The 21,117-nt window shown below is 35.6% G+C and overlaps 1 protein-coding gene across 1 annotated transcript; it reads right to left on the bottom strand.

Moving 5' to 3' along the window:
* Window positions 1-245: 245 nt before the first annotated feature.
* On the bottom strand, window positions 246-14,400 carry dap3 (death associated protein 3). Its single transcript, NM_001098737.1, is given in 13 exon segments — window positions 246-431; window positions 797-914; window positions 1,139-1,228; window positions 1,311-1,370; window positions 3,718-3,891; window positions 4,891-4,971; window positions 6,439-6,569; window positions 6,655-6,747; window positions 9,483-9,591; window positions 9,716-9,817; window positions 13,637-13,762; window positions 13,873-13,914; window positions 14,259-14,400. Coding segments are annotated over 12 exon segments (1,209 nt in total). The 5' UTR covers window positions 13,912-13,914; window positions 14,259-14,400; the 3' UTR covers window positions 246-345.
* Window positions 14,401-21,117: the final 6,717 nt, after the last annotated feature.

Below are 21,117 nucleotides of genomic sequence, written 5' to 3'. Positions count from 1 at the left end.
AAGAGACTAAGGACTACTCCACAAGTTTGGAGAACATTGTAAATAAAAAAGCAAAGAAGACTCGTAATAATCTTAAGGAATATAAGATGTTTATTACTAAATGTTTTATGTACACTCTGGCTAATATTTTTGTATGTTACTGTATAATTCTGTTTTTGTTTTTAAAAAAATCTGATGTAGTGTAAATAAATTCATTAAACATGGAAAAAAGTCTAATATGCCTATTAAATATACGAAAAGAAATATGCTTTTTTCAAACCTTTTTATTATGAAAAAGCTGCATACTTATGTTTACTGGATTCACATGATATACACAAGCAAGTGAGAGAAAGCAGATGATGTTCACTACAGGAAAGCACACAATCTTTCCAGGATGGATGGATTTCTATTGCTGAGAAAGATGAGCTCCTTCTTTCCTTCTTCAGACCGACCTGTAATTAATATATAATAGATTAATAATAATATAGTAATAACTCTTCTTTCAAGTCATGTCAAAATTATATTGTATTAGTTAAACACATGCACTATAAACATGGTTTATTCAATTAGAATTTAGAGACCGAACTACTACAATTTAAACCAATATTTTAGATATCAAGGACCCCTAAATATAATCATCCATGTTTGAAGAACCCCTTACTCAACTTAATGGCCATTTATACATTTTCTTTTATATACAGCTTTCTTTTTCCAGCATAAACTACACACCAAGTGTCAATTTTCTGTTTAATTTGCATCAATAACCTGAAACTCAATCTAGGAAAAAAACTCCAAGCACATTAATGTACAAACTTACTGTGTGGATGCTGCAGCCAGTTGCGGTCTAAATAGTACAGATAACAGCTCTCAAACTCCTTCTCGTTGTAACCCGACACACAAACTGGCACAAAAGGTTCCATTTCATCAAACCCTTCCTGAAACGCAGAAATAGAGGCATGGACAGAAATGAGGGAATGAAAGAGAATTAAGTAAATACGTGAAACCCTCTTAACAAATACAAACAAAACATGCAGCAGACAATGTCAGGGGCCGCTAAACCTATGCTCTAAAGTCTATTGTTGAAGTACAAAACTAAACAATGCTCTGTTAACATTCGCTCTGAAAGCACATGGATAAAGGCATAATGTGGTTGGCTGACCTCTCCGAGCAGCTCGCTGGGAAGGTAAGCAGAGCGTGGCTTGAACAGAGAGCCGGTCTGAGACAGGGCTGTGAGAATGGCTCCTCCTCTCTGATGACAGACGGGAATGTAAATTCAGATGGCAAACTGAAATCGGTATTAGCATATCAAGACAGAGACAGTTTGTTTTTACCCAGTCGGTTTTCATCATCTTCCTTAAATTATGAATAAGGGTCAGTTCCTCTGGCTCACACTGAATGAAACAGAAAAAAAAGACAAAGGTCAAACACTTGCACTAAAGAACCCTGTTCACATTTCTGGGTCTCCCAGCAGCGGAAGTCGTCAGAGTTGGGTAAGCTTAGAGCACAGTGAATAGGAGAATACAACAAATCATTTTTTTACAATCCTACTTGCTGAAATATTAAAAGGAAAACTCAACAATGGTGTTATCAAGACTTTCAGATTAAGGAAAAAATTGTGTGAGATTGATAACGGCAGCCAAAAGAGAGAACAACATCAAATTTAGTGTCCTATTCAAACATCTCACATAAACAGTGATTTGTTTTGTTGTATTTTAATGCAAAGATGATATAATACATACATCAATTTTTTTTTAAATCTATATAACAAAAACCTTAGAGCAGTGGTTCTCAAACTGTGGTACGTGTACCACTAGTGGTGTGCGGAGGAATCAAATATGTCATATGTAAATGCTACTAGGGATGCTCAAAATAATCGATTAACCGTTAACCGAAAGGATGCGTTCGTAACCGATTAATGGTATCAGTTAAACGATTAAATATATTAATTTATTTATTTTTCGTTTGGCTGCATAGGGGGCTGATTGAATGCGCTCTTTGCTTCAAGAGGGGCATTTTTTGAATGGTTTACTAAAAGCCGCAAATGTTTTGCATGCGGCTCATCCCAGAGCAGCAGTTTGTGTTGTCAAGACAACTACAGAGAACTTTTAAAGATGTAGGAGAGACTAGTGCTCGCTGTTTCAAGTTATCCAGAGCTGTATGAATTTGCAAATCTTGAATATCACAATATTATTAAATAGTACAGTTGACAGCAACACTCTTGCACAATCAATACCCAGCTGATTTAATCATTTCATAGTGACATAAAAAAAGAGGACCGCACCTTTTTTCCTTGTCAATATAAAAGGAGTGAGGTGCGCCTCACGTTTTTGGAATGGAAAATCATGTTTGCTGTGATCAGACATATTTGTAAACTTGTGGGACGATAACGTATGACCAAACATGCCAACAGACATATCTGCCAAAGAAGCAAAATGGAGAAAGAATATTGCTGTTTGATACAGACGAGTTGATGCCAAACCTGCGCTTATGCTGATCGCCTCATGGATCTGCATCATACACACAACAAATAGGCTTTACCTTTTATTTTACAGCTTATAATGCAGGTATGCAAATTAATGCAGTACCATATTCAAACAGCAAAACGGTTTATAAAATGTCAACATATGCACGCGTTGTCAGCATTGTCTTTTTATCAAGAGAGCGTGCGCACTTGAACCGTGAGTGAGGAAACCATATAGCGGGACATAATCTTTAAAAACAGGATTTCTATTAAAAATGTAAAAAAGGTTTTGTGATATTACAAATACAGTGGGGCATTAAATAAATGCATATTTTCCGTGGAGCGAGCAATTTGAGAAAGTCTGCTATTTTTATTTGACGAAAGACAAAAACATATGATTGGAAAAAAACAGCCTATGCCAGTTTTTAAAAAGGATCAGTCAATGTTTTTGTTTTGTTCTCTAAATGAATTATTTAAGTGAAAATAATTTAGGGCAGGCTTATTTATTTTATTAATATTATTTAGTTTATTCTGTTTTACTATGCTTTTGGAAACACTGCAGGTGCGTGAAGACGCTCTGTTGTTATGTTCTGTTATTTATATGCTAGCATGTTAAAATAAATCAGTATTTTAAAATGCAATATTTAATGTGTCAGACACAAAATAGATACGTCAATTTGTTTAAAAAATTTTGTAATAATTTATTAGTAATCTGACCAGTTAACCGTTAATAACAGATTAACGAGCGGCGGTTGTAAGTTAGCAAAATTAACCGAAATGAGCATCCCTACATGCTACATATATTTAAAAATTTATTAAAAAATGATTTATATATGAATATGATAACATATAGCCTATATTTTTAGGTGTTGATAAATAGGCTCCTATGTTAATACTTTACAGGAGTACAGGAGTTTTTTTTTTTACTTTTTAAGAACAGTAACCTATCATTTTTAACTTTTAAAAGCCCATTTTAATTTAAATGTTGACGTTTTTGGTCAGTAGTTACGCTACTGTATTTTAATACTGGTCATTATGGTGTTACTTTGAGAGACAATTTTTTCTCTGAGGTGGTACTTGATGAAAAATCACTGACTTAGAAGATTTAAGATGCACATGACCCTTACACGAATCATAACAGTCTTGTGGAAAGGGTCAATACAAATGACTAGATAATAATAAGTATTCTAAAATTGTTACGTAAAGTTAGGTTTTATAGATGGGATATCCAATAATACAAAATTATTATCCCTCCTGTGAAATGTACATGACCATACCATAGTTCTGTCTTCCTTTTTAAGAGTTGTGTTGCCCCAAAGAGCATTTACTCCATCCACAGCCACCGCCAACTTAAAGACCTCCTCGCCCTCTGTGGTAGCCCCTGCCTGAAGCCTCAGCTCTCGCAGCACTGCACCGACCACATCACTGCTGCTCTTCATGCGGTTCACACCCTGTTTAAATCATACATTTAAATTCATTTTTTAAATCTCATTTATTAATCCTGGTGCTGCTCTAATGCCATGACCCCAATAGTATAGAAGAAATCCTGTGCAATCTTATTTTTTTTAAAGACACAAAAGGACAGCACAGTGGCTTAGTGGTAAGCACTGTCGCCTCACAGCAAGAAGGTCGCTGATTTGAGCCCCGGCTAAGCCAGTTAGCATTTCTGTCTGGAGTTTGAATGTTCTCCCATGTTGGCGTGGGTTTCCTACGGGTGATACGGTCTTCCCCACAGTCCAAAGACATGCGCTACAGGTGAATTGGGTAAACAAAATTGGGCTTAGTATATGAGTGTGTGTGTGATTGTAAGAGTGTAAGGGGGTTTCCCAGTACTGGGTTTTGGCTAGAAGGCCATCAACTGTGTAAAACATATGCTGGAATAGTTGGCGGTTTATTCCGTTGTGGTGACCCCTGACAAATAAGGAACTAAGCCAAAGGACAATTAATAAATTAAAAAACACAAAATGATCAAATAATGGTGAAATTGTAGGCATCAACGAGTTTATTTTGTGCATGACTGCACATTCATAAAACTAACATTCATTCAAATCAAGATCAAGCAATAGTCTTCCCTTTTCATGAATCTTGATTTCTTAAAATGATGCCCTTGTTTTTTTGGTTGAGTTGGTGTGAACAGTGGTTATAATAGAGATTTGCGTTGGACCATTCTAGGATATAAAAAAAAAAAACATATTGCTTTTAATTGTTCACGGCCACTATAGAGATGCAGTTTAGTTCCTCTTTTGTGGTTAAAAAAAAATGAAGAGAACATGTCATTGGAAAAACACCAGAGAGATTTAATTAAGGACTGACTTAGTATTACTTTGTGATCTATCCTTACAAAAAAAAAAAAGAAAAACAAAGTGAAAATTAAAACTAAATTATTAAAGTGTGAATATCAGGATGTGGCCAGTTAAAGATTTTAAATGATGAGCAAGAATAAATCTCACCTGATCAATAAGCTCGCCTAAAGTCCGGCCCTCTTCAGTACTCTCTCTCTTTGTCCAAACATATCGCCGTGTTGTCTTTATCTGTCATTTGATCAGATCAAAACAATAAACTTATGAAAAAAATAACATCTTCATGTAGTACGATGGTACATTTAAAAAAAATGCATAAAAATAATAAAATATTATAAATAAATGTATTTTATGTATTTGTATTTTAAATGTATTTGTATTTTAAAAACTATTAAAAATAAAATTACTATGGTAAACTAAAATAATTACGCTACAATAAAAACACTTAACCAAAAAAAAAAAAAAAAAAAAAAAAAAAATATATATATATATATATATATATATATATACACACACACACACACACACAGTTCTAAAATTATTAGCCCCTTTAAGCTAATTTTTTTTCTCGATAATCTACAGAACAAACCGCTGTTATCGAATAACTTGCCTAATCACCCTAACCTGCCTAGTTCACCTAATTAACCTAGTTAAGTCTTTAAATGTCACTTTAAGCTGTATAGAAGTGTGTTGAAAAATATCAAGTAAAATATAATTTACTGACATCATGGTTAAGATAAAATAATTCAGTTAATAGAAATAGGTTTTTAAAACTATTATGCTTAGAAATGTGCTGAAACAATATTCCCTCCATTAAACAGAAATTGGGGAAAAAAATAAACAGGGGCGCTAATAATTCAGAGGGGCTAATAATTCTGACTTCAACTGTATGTATATGAGAGCAATTCTATGCAAATGTCAACCTTGCCATTAAAAAAATTTAAGTTTTCACAGAAATAGAGAAAACGTTTTTACAATTTTTTTTTTGTGTTGGATTGTATTTTACAGTGCTATAAAAATGTCTCTGTCAATGTTTTCAAACAATTATAGTTTATTTACCAAAATCACAAAAGTTGCAATTTCACATCTGTGACATCCATAACGGAAAAGTGTCACATACATAACAAAGCTTTTTCATGATAAATGAAGAAATATCAAATAAAATAAAATAAATCATGTTTGTTCCATAGCGAACCGACTATGATCCTTTTGATTAGCATAATTTCTTTTGGTCTGTGCTGTTTATTTCACAGAATTTCAACAAAGCATGTTGTATACTGTAAACTGACCGACTTTTTTTGTCACATCCATAATGCATGTTTATTTTCTGATCCCATAACTCTGTGGTTAGTTGTTTTAAAAAAATATAAACTGATGTGTCAATATAATGTAATGTATACTTTCTCTGTGTATTCATGTTTTGTGTATTTACCGCAAAAGTCACATCCATAATGCTGTAATTGCTCATATATATATAATATTTTAAACTGTTATCTTTTGCATATAAAACTTTGTGTACAACACTGTCGATGAATGACCAGTCCTGTGGTCCAGCATATTTTGTATTGATATCAAGAACCTGCAAAGTCTTGTAGATTAATACATATACATGACAAAATCTAAATCTAATTTTGTTAGTTTATCTGTGCAACTATTCATTCATAAGTTCTATTGTACATCAAACACATGGATTTGTACCTTGGATAAAAAGTGTTCGTTGGTGATTTTGAAGTCCTTCAGCCACTGGGTTGCTTGCACTGGCTGGTCAAAGCGTAAGGGATTGTAGGTAGAGGGCAGCATCTCTTTACAGTTCTTAACCCACAGATGAGCTACAGAAAGAACATCATTACACCATCAGAACCCAAACATCATTTCATGCTGTGTTTTGGCTGACAAATGATCAGTGCAGCTCACCATCAGGAACATGCAGGATCAACCAGCCCTGAGTGTAGCAGTAATGCAGAGTGTGACACAGAGAAATGGACTTCCCTGAGCCCGTCTGTCCATCTAAAGCACATTGTCAAGGATTGTGTGGAATATTAGGCTGCATTTACACAACACTAATATAGCCATCAGTAAAAACATTTTCCTCATGCATTAAAAAAAAAAATAGAGATGATTTGTTCTTACCCATATCCACTGTCAAAAACACTGCAGTACAAGAGCCAAGCCAGTAGTTGGCACTGTCATCTTTTTAGTAAACAGTACCTGTGAGAACACCCCTATATGGGCAGTTGTTTATGCCAAATTAAATAGAATCCGGGTTGCAAAGCAAGATTCTAGTTGACAAAATCTAACAAATCCAACCTGGTAAAGATCCGGGGCCTGTACCAAAAAGCTAGATAAGTTGGCTAGATCGTTAAGTTTAATTTGCACCAATTACTCTATGAAGATAGCTCATCTCAACTGTTCCATAATACCATGGCAACAAAGAGTGATTAAAGTTGAGCTGCTTTCATGTCACCTAACATCCAAGACTGGTTTAAACTAAACTGAAGGTTGTTTCATGACGCTTCATATAAGCATTCTCTGTCAATTCTAGGCTTGAGCTTGTGAATAACTGTAGACCATATGCAGCTGAAAGTGTGACACGTGCAGCAAACAGCCAATCACATGACACATGATAGAGCTAGTTTTTATTCAGTTCTTAAGAGAGAGTCAGTACAATTCACTTCTCTGGCAACTGAAGCAAATATTATTTCAATGCAAAGCAACCATCCAGTTTTAATGACGTAGGTTTTCCAATAGCTCAAAAAAGTCATTTTAAAAGTTTTATACAATAAATCAAATTTATGTGTACATATTTAAATGTAGGATTTACATTCATTATAACAATTATAAATAAGGGCTGCATGATATTGAATAAATCTGACATTGCAAATATATATATATTTATATATATTTATATATATATTTACAGTAGTTATAGTTATTCAGATTGATTGCGATACGGAAGCAAATCATGCTTAAAAATATAAAACAAATGTCAAGCAACAATGCTTTATGGTTTTTGGTCAAAAATTGTTTAGGTACAGAAATTGATTATTCAACTGTAAAACAACACTGTGTCGTATTTGTTGTATAAATAATAAAATAAAAATGATCTTTATTAAAGTTACAAATGGTACATTATCTTGTGCCTGCATGCTTTAAACTTGAAATGCTCACACCGTCTCAGGCCTTAAAAACACATGCATGTGTAAAATCCCAACTCAATATTGCACATTCTAGATTTTGAAGTTGCGCATATTGCGATATTGATACTGTAACAATATATTGTGAAGCCCGAGTATAAATACTAGCAGAAATAATTTCAATTCATATATTATGTGTATATATATATCAATTATTAGCAACAAAAGACAATTATGACATCGAAACATGCTTGTTAACTGCTTTGTTGCATCAGGTATACGTCACTTAGTCGAATCTGATCCGATATGAGTTCGCAATCTCTAAATCAGAATAAAACCTAAGCAGGTTAGCCATGCGGTGCAAGTAACTGTGGCGTTTAAAACCAACCCATCTTCTTGAGTCCAAAAACTAAACACAAACTTACTAGGCTAAGAAAACCCAAACCAACTTTGCGCAACAGGCCTCAGTTCTGATCCAAGAATGCCTTTCAATGACATCCTGTCCGTGCTGATGTAAATCCACTTTGCATTTTGTGTGTAATACTTAAGCAGTAAACTGTAAACACTATGCAACACCACTGTCTCCACATACTCTGCCTTTGTTTGTTTATGCTTGCTTTCAATCTACACTTACCTAAACAGCACACATAGGCCCAATCTCAATTCTACCCCTTAGCCCTTCCCCTTACCCCTACCCCTCGCTTTGCGTGTGCATGCCAAGAGGTAGGGGTGTCCCAATTCTCTTTAGCTTGAAGGCGTAGGGCTAAGGGGAAGGGGTGAATAGTCCTTCAAATGACAAATTAGTATTTTTTATCATTATTACGTTTTACGACAAACAAACATGTTTTAATATATTCATAACCGCGTTCGGGTTTTATCGTCATGCTAAAAAAAAACCCGCTAAATTTCGCATTCTATAATCCCTATTAATAACTCCTGTACAGCAGTCCCACAGCATTCTGACACTGGAATACCCTGTCAGTAATGTCTAGTGGCTGTCAATTGACATTTTACAGTGTTTGCTATAATGTTAATGTTGTTTTTGGTGTGTTTACATTGATGAATATGACACTGTGTAAAAACACAGTACAGTTACGATCTTATTGCCACATTAGATCGTTATGATAACATACTATATGCCTTTAGTGATTTCCTGAAGATAAATACCAATAAAAAAACACAACTGGAATAAATAAAGCAGTCGCGATTGTCTGGTCTCACATGAAACATCAGATCGTAAGGACATATGATGACATGTGCAGTGTAGTGCGGTCCCAATTCTTAGCGGTAAATTTTGAAGCCCTTCCCCTTAGCCCTCAGTTGTAAGGGCGAAGGGGAAGGGGTACAAAAATAGAATTGGGATTGGGCCATAATCATTTTCAAGGATTTTCGTTTTTAGATGGTTATATAGAAAAGAAAATTGTGGCATTTTCAAAACTTCCACTTTGAATCCCGTTTTCAAATTCTTGCATTTTGCGCTGCAAAAATAACAAAGTTGTGTAAACATACAAGTTGTATTTTTTTTTCTAAAAAACATTTGTGTGAAAAAATGACACATTAAGTGAAACTGCTCAATGGATTTGGGAATTTTGCGTTTTTTAAGGATACAGAGTACATAACGTAGAGGAGGTTTGTTGTAATCAGCTTTTTTGAGATATGAGATGAGCTCCAGCGCTGCTGGCCTGACCATCACGCAGCCCTCATTAAAAGTCTTAACCTGTAACAAGAGAACAAACATACATCAGTGTATATACATCATACAATTGGTAATTTAAACTAAAAACAACATTAGGTCTGTATTAGATCTATACTAAAGTGCAGACATCGAAATGTTCCCAAACCTGCATCTGAAAGCGTGGGGGGAGTCCATGAGGGAAGAGTTTCTGGATGTGAGTTGGGGGGAGCGTGTAGTACTGCCCAGTGTGTGTTTCAGAATGACATGTCTGAGGAAAAAAAAACATGAAAGAAAAGGGAAAATAATAAATATTAGAATGATTTCTAAAGGATCATGTGACTCTGAAGACTGGAGTTATGAAGTTGAAAATTCATCATTACAATCACTAGAATAAATTATTAAATTAAATGATAAACTACTTTTCAACAGTTATTTAGTAGTGCAATAACATTTCACAGTTTTACTATTTGTACTGTATTTTTGATTAAATAAATGCAGCCTTGGTGAGCAGGAGAAGCTCATTTTAAAACAATTAAAAATCCTACTGACCCCAAACTTTTGACTAGTAGTGTAATTATTTTCTGTGTGTGTGAGATTGGCTTCAGGAAAAAAAAAAACACAGTTGTTCAATGACTTGTCTAATTAACATACCGTAACTTGCCAGTGAACCTAATTACCCTAGTTAAGAATTTACGTTGCACATTAAGCTGAATACTAGTAAGGATAAATAAATTAGTTATTAGAAATTATTCATTAAAGCTATCATGTGAAAAAATAAAATCTTCTCTCCATTACACAGCATTTCGGAAAATATTTGAATCAATAATAAAAAATTCACAGAAGAGCTAATAAATCTGTCTTTAACTACAAATTCCAATTTTTCCATTCATTGTTTTATTAAATTAGTAATGGCTCAATTTATTCTAACAACAACAATATTTAATCAATTAATTCTATACCTTTTTTTAATTTTTATATTTTTGTTTTATGCCTTTTTTTATCTGTTTTTATTAATTTAAAAATTAGTGAAACTTAGTGAATAAAACTTTATAAAAAAAAATTAAAAATTAAATGATAAAAATTCCTTAAATTTTTCCCAACAACATTTAGTTTAAATAAAAAACAGAGGGAATAAATGTTTTTGAAATATAATATAAAATAAAGAACACATCAAATGTATTATCATCACTTTAAGAAGTAGAATAATAACTTACCCATTATTGGCTCACTGACTGATCGTCTAATATTCTTAAATTTGCAGATTTTCAAACCAAGCGAGGCATGTAAATGATCAACGTAAACTCCTTGTCCACAATATTTGCAATGAGATTGCAGTGCTGACATTTGACAAAACTGGAACACATTTGTATTCCTGCCCATCGACAACTGATTTATTTATCAGGACCTGTAATAGATCTATCTAGGTGAGGTTTATTTTAAAGGGCCGTGAAACCCCCCTGTTTCAGCAAGGTGTTTTCACACCTCTAGTTTGAAAAAAGTCTGGAAAGGCAAAGGGAAAGAGGGAAGGATTTGGGTAAAAATTGGAGTTTCCATTTTGGCACGCGCTGATTTTCACAGAGGCAAAACAAACACACAGACACAGAGGAGAAAGACAGTGCCTGCGTTTAATGACAGTGGAGTGTTTGCGCACGTCGTATAAGAGAAAAAAACCTCTGCATTTCTCTGTAACTCAGATGCACTTGGTTGGTCAGAAAGCCGTGTGTGTAGACTAACCTGCCACAAACTGCGGTGAAAATTCAACACGATGGTCGAAAATTGTTTGATTGCGGTGTTCACATGTTTATACTCTGAGAGCAGCATTTACAGCAGGGGCCTGTTTCAAAAAGGAGGTTAAGTAAAAACTCAGGGTATTTTAACCCTGAAATGAGAGAAACTCTGGGTTTTCCGTTTCAAAATGACAGGTTTGTTAAACTCGAGAAAGCAGGGTAAGTCAAGCCTGTTTCTGAAAGAAAGGTAACTTTAACTCAGAGTCAGTTACCGTGGTAACTTACTCTGTGAATCTAACCTGGTCCGGAGCAGGTTTTATTCTCTAAACTCTGAGTTTCTGTCGGTCTCCTCCCCTTTTTTAAAGATGAAGCGGTATTTCTTGCCTTAGCCTTACGTCTCCACACCTATTTTAGAGCTCATTTTGGAGATGTGCATAAAAACGATTGATGGAAACGTCATGATTCACATAACTTTTGAAAATACGCATAATAAAACATGTGCATAACCGAGTAGGTTAAACTTTTATTTGATAAGATGCACATAAACTACGAAGTGCACATAACAAATTACAGTATGTACATTAAAAAAAGGTTTGTTAGAGATGATGATGAAAATGTGTGTGAAGGGACAAACCAGCAGACTGAGCACACAGTAGAGCATCTTAAATGTTGTTTTAGTCATTCTAAAATGCCTTAACTGTTTCAGTATTAGTGTATATTATCAATTACCTCCGAGCGTCTGGAGCGCGTCAAGATCTCCGCGTCTGGCTTCAAACGCCCCCACGTGTTCATTGTGTGTCAATTGTCTTCTGAGGCGCAAGTACATTAATTAAATAAAAAATCATTGACGCAGCTTATTCTACCGCAGTAAATTCTATTTTTACTGTTGATATTTGGTGCAAGTTAATCAGGAAGTGACGATTGTGTTCTCTTCGACTCTTTGGATAAAAACGCTGCTTTATTTTTAGGCATTATTCCAGTTTTGCACAAATATGTAATAGCCTATATTTTGATGGAAACACAGCTATTGCCTACATTTTTGTCAAACACAGAACAAAGTCACGTACGAGGCTTTTCTTTTTTTCATAAATAATTAGCTTAACTTTCAACATGCACTGTTACTAGATTAATGGGATTATTATTCTGTCTAAAAATTATTTTATTACTGCCTACCTTCTTAATGTTATATCAACCTCTATCACTTGATCAATAAAAAGGCAGACACACAAGTGCACTGTTAAATCTATTAAAACTGATAAAAATGTATAAAAGTTTAGAAAAAAAAGTATAAACGTCACACATTACATTACCTATTTTATTATACTTAAATGTTTAAATATTTAAAATTAAAAATTACGCATTAACTTGAGCAGCTGTTTTCCCATGCTAACTGTCTCTGTTTCACTGATGGTTGCTTCTTTTTAAATATATACACTCATATTTGCTATAACTTTGCATGAGCAGATCAAGTTCAGCTGGAGAAAGAAATGGTGATCTCTTTTTTAAAGATGTTGCCATAGTCACTCGTAATATCTGCGCTCTATTGATAATGCCTTTTTATAGTCATGGTGTGCGCGCTTAACTCTGAGTTGTTTGAACCTCCTTACTGAAACAGGCCCCTGATCTTTCAGTCCATAATATTGTAGTGATATTAATGTACTGTAAACTAAGTAACTTAGAAATCAATTTGACTAAGGTCTGTCTTTTAACACTGAAAGAGTACAGCTAACAATATGAACTAACTTTGCCATCTGATTAAACAAACAAAGACCACTGATTGCTTACTTAACAAATCTGTAGAGACAGAACAATCAACACAAACTAGATCCGCATCTTTTTTAAAAGGAGACGAGCAGCAAATCGAGATTTCACCATTTCCAGATGCAAAAAGCTCTCGAGTAAAAAAATGTTCCTTACATACGCATTTCTGCTGCGTGTCGCATGCATTGTAATCCACATGCGAGTCAACCTGCGCTCTCATAGCGGGAAAATAAAAACAAAACCTTAGTTGCAGCACATTTATAAACGCAACACTGACGACCCGTATCTCCAAACAATTGCTCTTCTCCTACTTGTTTTGGCAACACAACGTGGCAACTCTCTGCCGTCTAAACACTGTTTCAGGTAAAACAAGGTCTTCAAAGCTAGCATGCATATTAATGAAGTTACACCGCATACACAATAGAGCGCACTGATTGGTTTGAACCAAGTATTCCTCATGAATGAATGCAGCACACTCAGAGACATCACTAAGTAGTAGAATGGGACACATATATGACTCTCAACAGCTCAAAAATGTGTTTTGGTGTTTTGTAATCCTTTAAAGCTGCTGAATAATGTCTAATGTTTTGGGGGCATACCGGATCCTGCTCTGATGTTCTGAAGACTGAAAGCATATTTGGCTCAGCTGATAGTGTTTCCGCAGCAACCGCCTCCAGCTCCTGGCCACTGCTCTGGATGCTGAGACACCTGAACTTCTGCGTTACCTGGGAATGACAATTGATCAATATGAGTGATATTCCTTGATAAATATTCTTAAGTAATGATAAGTAAAAGTAAGGATCAGAAATTAATACATTATGTTTATGACACTTACTGCTGGTCGCAATCGCAAAGACAGTTTGTGCAGATTCATTTTCTGAAAAGAAAATAATAATAAATAAATAAGTCTAATAAATTTGTATATTTACTCTGATAGGTTTTCATACAGGTTTAACACATCCAGGTTTACAATCTATGCTCACATAAAAACGGTTTCCTCATCATTTTTACGCTACGTTAAGCGTTTTCTAATGGACAGTGATATTTTGTTGAAATTTAAGTAAATTAATTTCTATGCAATGTTAAACTCAAACAGAAGTGTCAAGGATCTTCGTGACTTTCACCTTGCAAGAGATGTGGTTGCTGAGAGCATGAACTGCATGGGGCATAATGTGGCTTAGGTACAATATATAAAATGGCGCAAAAAATACTGTAACTTACCTCTAGACACGACCCGACAGATGATTGAAAAACTACGTGTCTCTCAAGCGCTTCATGTAAATCGATAACCTCCAAATGCTGGTTTACATGAACGGTCGATCTGTCACGGGCTACGGGCGATGGAGGTCGCCATGTCTGTTTCAACAGACGTCGGAAGTTACGTCATAACGTCAATGACGAAGACGACCAAGAGGTCAAGGTTTGTCTGGTAAGCGTCAGATATGAATTATGAATAATCAGATATGAAATGGGTATCAAATTAACACGCGGAGAATATTGATGTGTCTACTGTTTTCATTCCCATTTGGCTGCTAAGTTAACGTTAGTTGATAACAACTGTATTGTTAACGTTATTATTAAGTTATGTCCTTCAATGTAGTCGTATATTTCAACGAAATATATCCCTTGAATGTTTTCTGCCCTATAGTTGATTTATATTGAAATATTTTAAGTCTTTTATATTTTACAAGGTTGGTCTTATTAAAACAGTGTTTGTATCGTATTTTGTTATAGGTTTAGCTACTTTTTAATCCGTTTATTCATAATGTGCCGTTGTGTCCATTCCCAAACTTATTAAAATGTTAAAAACATATTGTTTTTTTACTTATATAATGATATTATGCACAATGTTGCTTAAAGTCGTTTGATATTGAAAATCATTGATAAACTAACTTTAATAAATTTAAAAGACATTTATTCAATCAAAACAATTTTTATTTTTATTTTTTTCCAACCCAGTGTATTTTATTTATTTATTTATTTATTTATTTTAATTTTATTTTTTAATTTATTTATTTTTACATTTTCTAAGCTTTTTTTTTGTTTGTTTTGTTGTTTAAGAGAGTCTAATCAAGTGTTTTCCCAAATGCAGTTAATAAATATGTAGGAAAAAATTAAATGAAACCTTGTGATTTCTAAAAAAAATAATAATAATTATAACTAGACAGTAAAGTTCGTCGAGACAAACTTTGAGGCTGGCTTGACAAAGCCTGTTGGTAATAGTTTATTTAGTTTAAAAACAGTTTGAAAAAGTATAAGTAGCATGTTATTAGCATGATTCTAGCATGAATTAGCATGATTCTAGCATGGATTATCATGTTATTAGCATGAGTGTAGTACAAATTAACATTTTATTAGCATGATTCTAGTATAAATTAGCATGTTATTAGCATGCTTCTAGCATGAATCAGCATGTTACTAGCATGATTCTAGAATAAATTAGCATGTCACTAGCATGATTCTAGTATGAATTAGCATGCTACTAGCATGATTCTAGTATGAATTAGCATGTTACTAGCATGATTCTAGCATGAATTAGCATGTTACTAGTATGATTCTAGCATGAATTAGCATGTTACTAGCATGATTCTAGCATGCATTAGCATGTTACTAGCATGATTCTAGTATGAATTAGCCTGTTACTAGCATGATTCTAGTATGAATTAGCAGGTTATTAGCATGATTCTAGCATGAATTAGCATGATTCTAGTATGAATTAGCATGTTACTAGAATGATTCTAGCATGAATTAGCATGTTACTCGCATGATTCTAGCATGAATTAGCATGTTATTAGCATGATTATAGTATGAATTAGCATGTTACTAGCATGATTATAGCGTGAATTAGCATGTTATTAGCATGATTCTAACATGCATTAGCATGTTACTAGCATGATTCTAGTATGAATTAGCATGTTATTAGCATGATTCTAGTATGAATTAGCATGTCATTAGCATGATTGTAGTATGAATTAGCATGTTACTAGCATGATTCTAGTATGAATTAGCATGTCACATAGCATTCTTAGGTGGTTGCTAGGGTATTCTGAGTGGTTGCTAAGTCGTTGCTAGGCAGTTGCGAGGGTGTCCTGAGTGGTTGCTAGGTGGCTGCTAAGATGTTGCTAGGGTGTTGCTTGGTGGTTGCTATGGTGTTCTGAGTGGTTGCTAGGTGGTTGCTAAGGCATTGCTAGGCGGTTGCTAGGGTGTTCTGAGTGGTTGCTAGGTTGTTGCTAGGCAGTTGCTAGGGTGCTCTGATTGGTTGCTAGGTGGTTGCTAAGGTCTTGCTAGGTGGTTGCTAGGGTGTTCTGAGTGGTTGCTAAGGTGTTGCTAGGCGGTTGCTAGGGTGTTCTAAGTGGTTGCTAGGTTGTTGCTAAGGTGTTGCTAGGTGGTTGCTAGGGTGTTCTGAGTGGTTGCTAGGTGGTTGCTAAGGAGTCCTAAGTGGTTGTTAGGCGGTTGCTAAGGTGTTGCTAGGTGGTTGCTAGGGTATTCTGAGTGGTTGCTAAGGCGTTGCTAGGCGGTTGCTAGGGTGTGCTGAGTGGTTGCTAGGTGGTTGCTAAGATGTTGCTAGGTGGTTGCTAGGGTGTCCTGAGTGGTTGCTTGGTGGTTGCTAAGGCGTTGCTAGGCGGTTGCTAGGGTGTTCTGACTGGTTGCTAGGTGGTTGCTAAGGTGTTGCTAGGCGGTTGCTAAGGTGTACTAAGTGGTTGCTAGGTGGTTGCTAAGGTGTTGCTATGTGGTAGCTAGGGTATTCTGAGTGGTTGCTAAGGGGTTGCTAGGCGGTTGCTAGGGTGTCCTGAGTGGTCGCTAGGCCCTTACTAAGGCATTACTAGGCCGTTGCTAGGTGGTTGCTAGGCGGTTGCTAGGGTAATTTGGGTGGTTGCTAGGCAGTTGCTAGGGTACCCTGGCTGGTTACTAGGCAAGCCTCACATACATGCTTGATAAAACATTTATACTTAGTAAGCATTTCTAGCAAGTTACAGTACTTGGCTAGTCAATATTAGCATGTAGCTAATCACTGCTAGCATGTGTAGCATATAGGAAGTTCCGTTCGCTAGCATGAGTCAAACGAGCCAATCTCCAAGTCTCTACGATGTTCTGATGCTGGGATATAGCTGTTGATGAATGGTTGTTAGGGTACTCTGTTTTGTTGCTATGGGCGAGGTTACAGAGTGAACTTGAATGTGGTTGGCCGTCTAAGTCAAATGAACCAACCCCCATGTCTCTATGACACTGCTATGCAAAGATATGCATCTTGGCCTATTTTAATGGAAGTCTATGGAATCAATTTGGGGGCGTGGCTTGTGAGCTTCATTATTATATTGAGATGCTCATTGGTTGTCTGAGTCAGATGAGCCATCCACCAAGTCAATAGGACACTGCTAAGCAAAGATATGCATGTAGGCCAGTTATTAACGTGAGTCTAGTATGAATTAGCATGTTACTAGCATGATTCTAGTACAAATTAGCATGTCATTAGCATGTTTCCAGTATGAGTTAGCATGTCATTAGCATGATTAGCATATGAGTAGCATGTTGCTAGCATGATTGGCAAGTCATTAGCATGTTAGAGTTATAAGCATTTAACAGCACAGCTAATTACATTCTATAGGACAGTTGCTAGGGTGCAGTATGTGGTAGTTAGGGGTGTGGCTAGAAAGTTAAAAGGCCATTAGTGATTGGCTGCTGGCTAGACTGAGTTAAATGAGCTCAGCCATTAGTCTCTATGACAGTCTGATGCAGAGTTATAAGCTCACAAAGTTTAATCACATGTAAAGTCAATGAGAGTTTTTTGTAATGGAAGTCTACGGGACAGTTGCTAGGGTGCAGTATGTGGTAGTTAGGGGTGTGGCTAGAAAGTTAAAAGCTCATCAGTTATTGGCAGTTTGGTAGTCTGAGTTAAATGAGCTCAGCCATTAGTCTGTATGACAGTCTGATGCAGAGTTATGAGCTCATAAAGTTTGATCCCATGTTAAGTCAATGAGAGTCTTTTGTAATGGAAGTCTACGGGACAGTTGCTAGGGTGCAGTATGTGGTAGTTAGGGGTGAGGCTAGAAAGTTAAAAGCTCATCAGTTATTGGCAGTTTGGTAGTCTGAGTTAAATGAGCTCAGCCATTAGTCTCTATGACAGTCTGATGCAGAGTTATGAGCTCACAAAGTTTGATCCCATGTTAAGTCAATGTGAGTTTTTTGAATGGAAGTCTACGGGACAGTTGCTAGGGTGCAGTATGTGGTAGTTAGGGGAGTGGCTAGAAAGTTAAACGCTCATCAGTTATTGGCAGTTTGGTAGTCGGAGTTAAATGAGCTCAGCCATTAGTCTGTAGGACAGTCTGATGCAGAGTTATGAGCTCATAAAGTTTGATCCCATGTTAAGTCAATGAGAGTCTTTTGAATAGAAGTCTATGGGACAGTTACTAGGGTCAAAAAGTGGTTGCTAGGGCGTGGCTAGAAAGTTTAAAGGTGATCAGTCATTGGCAGTTTGATCGTCTGAGTTAAATGAGCCCAGTTAGAAGTCTGTGTGACAGTCTGACGCAGAGTTATGAGCTCACAAAGTTTGATCCAATGTTAAGCCTATGGGATTTTTCCGACAGTCCCGGGACGTTTTTCGGAAAACCGAAAGTCGGATCAGTCTGAGGAGATATAGCAACACGAGTCAGAATAGTTTGGAGGTCTGGAGTGAGTTTGGTGGTAATAGCTCAAAAGCTCTAGTAGGAGATAGAGTTAGAAATTTAGTCTCAGAAGAATAATAATAAAAAAAATAATAACTAGATTCTTAAAGTTTGAGAACAAACTTTGAGGCTGGCTTGTGAAAGCCTGACGGTAATAGTTTATTTAGTTTAAACAGTTTTAAAAAGTATGAAAAGATAGATAGATAGACAGATTAGCATGTTATTAGCATGATTCTAGCGTGAAATAGCATGTTGTTAGCATGATTCTAGCATGAATTAGCATTTTACTAGCATCATTTTAGCATGAATTAGCATGTTGTTAACATGAATTAGCATGTTACTAGCATGATTTTAGCATGAATTAGCACGATTCTAGCATGAATTAACATGTTGTTAGCATGATTCTAGCATGAATTAGCATGTTGTTAGCATGATTCTAGCATGAATTAGTATGTTACTAGCATGATTCTAGCATGAATTAGCATGTTACTAGCATGATTCTAGCATGAATTAGCATGTTGTTAGCATGGTTCTAGCATGAATTAGCATTTGACTAGCATGATTCTAGCATGAATTAGCATGTGACTAGCATGATTCTAGCATGAATTAGCATGTTGTTAGCATGATTCTAGCATGAATTAGCATGTTGTTAGCATGATTCTAGCATGAATTAGCATGTACCTAGCATGATTTTAGCATGAATTAGCACGATTCTAGCATGAATTAGCATGTTGTTAGCATGATTCTAGCATGAATTAGCATGTTGTTAGCATGATTCTAGCATGAATTAGCATTTGACTAGCAAGATTCTAGCATGAATTAGCATGTGACTAGCATGATTCTAGCATGAATTAGCATGTTGTTAGCATTATTCTAGCATGAATTAGTATGTTACTAGCATGATTCTAGCATGAATTAGCATGTTACTAGCATGATTCTAGCATGAATTAGCATGTTGTTAGCATGATTCTAGCATGAATTAGCATTTGACTAGCATGATTCTAGCATGAATTAGCATGTGACTAGCATGATTCTAGCATGAATTAGCATGTTGTTAACATGATTCTAGCATGAATTAGCATGTTACTAGCATGATTCTAGCATGAATTAGCATGTTGTTAGCATGATTCTAACATGAATTAGCATGCTACTAGCATGATTCTAGCATGAATTAGCATGTTGTTAGCATGAATCTAACATGAATTAGCATGTTACTAGCATGATTCTAGCATGAATTAGCATGTTGTTAGCATGAATTGGCATGTGACTAGCATGATTCTAGCATGAATTAGCATGTTGTTAGCATGATTCTAGCATGAATTAGCATGTGACTAGCATGATTCTAGCATGAATTAGCATGTGACTAGCATGATTCTAGCATGAATTAGCATGTAACTAGCATGTTTCTAGCATGAATTAGCATGTTGTTAGCATGATAGATAGATAGATAGATAGATAGATAGATAGATAGATAGATAGATAGATAGATAGATAGATAGATAGATAGATAGATAGATAGATAGATAGAAGCAGTTTATAGATAGATAGATAGATAGATAGATAGATAGATAGATAGATAGATAGATAGATAGATAGATAGATAGATTAAAACAGTAGGTAGATAGATAGATAGATAGATAGATAGATAGATAGATAGATAGATAGATAGATAGATAGATAGATAGATAGATAGATAGATAGAGATAGATAGATAGAGGTAGATAGATAGATAGATAGATAGATAGATAGATGGTGTGCGAGCATGAGTCAAACAAGCCAACCCCCGCCTCTCTACGATGTTCTGATGCTGAGATATAGCTGCTGTTATATCGTTGCTAGGTTAGTCTGTTTTGTTGCTATGGAGTTGATTGACAGCTTAGACTGATGATGTATCAAAGCTTCTTGCCAGTATGAACAGTTAAACACAACCCCCATGTCTCTATCACACTGCAGCATGACAATATCAGTCTGAACCTCTTTAATGGCAGTCTATGGGACAGTTGCTAGGGTGCAGTATCTGGTTGTTAGGGTGTGGCTAGAAAGTTAAAAGGACATCAGTGATTGGCTGCTAGCTAGACTGAGTTAAATGAGCTCAATCATTAGTCTGTAGGACAGTCTGATGCAGAGTTATGAGCTGCTAAAGTTTGATCCCATGCAAAGTCAATGAGAGTATTTTGCAATGGAAGTCTATGGGACGGTTTCTAGGGTCCAAAAGTGGTTGCTAGGGCGTGGCCAGAAAGTTTAAAGGTGGTCAGTCATTGGCAGTTTGATAGTCTGAGTTAAATGAGCCCAGTTAGAAGTCTGTGTGACATTCTGATGTGGAGTTATGAGGTCACAAAGTTTGATCCAATGTTACGTCTATGGGATTTTTCCGACGGTCCCGGGACGTTTTTCGGAAAACCGAAAGTCGGATCAGT

The sequence above is a fragment of the Danio rerio genome, chromosome 16 (assembly GCF_049306965.1).
Source record: "Danio rerio strain Tuebingen ecotype United States chromosome 16, GRCz12tu, whole genome shotgun sequence".
Taxonomy (NCBI): Eukaryota; Metazoa; Chordata; class Actinopteri; order Cypriniformes; family Danionidae; genus Danio; species Danio rerio.
This window is presented reverse-complemented; position numbering and strand designations above follow the sequence as displayed.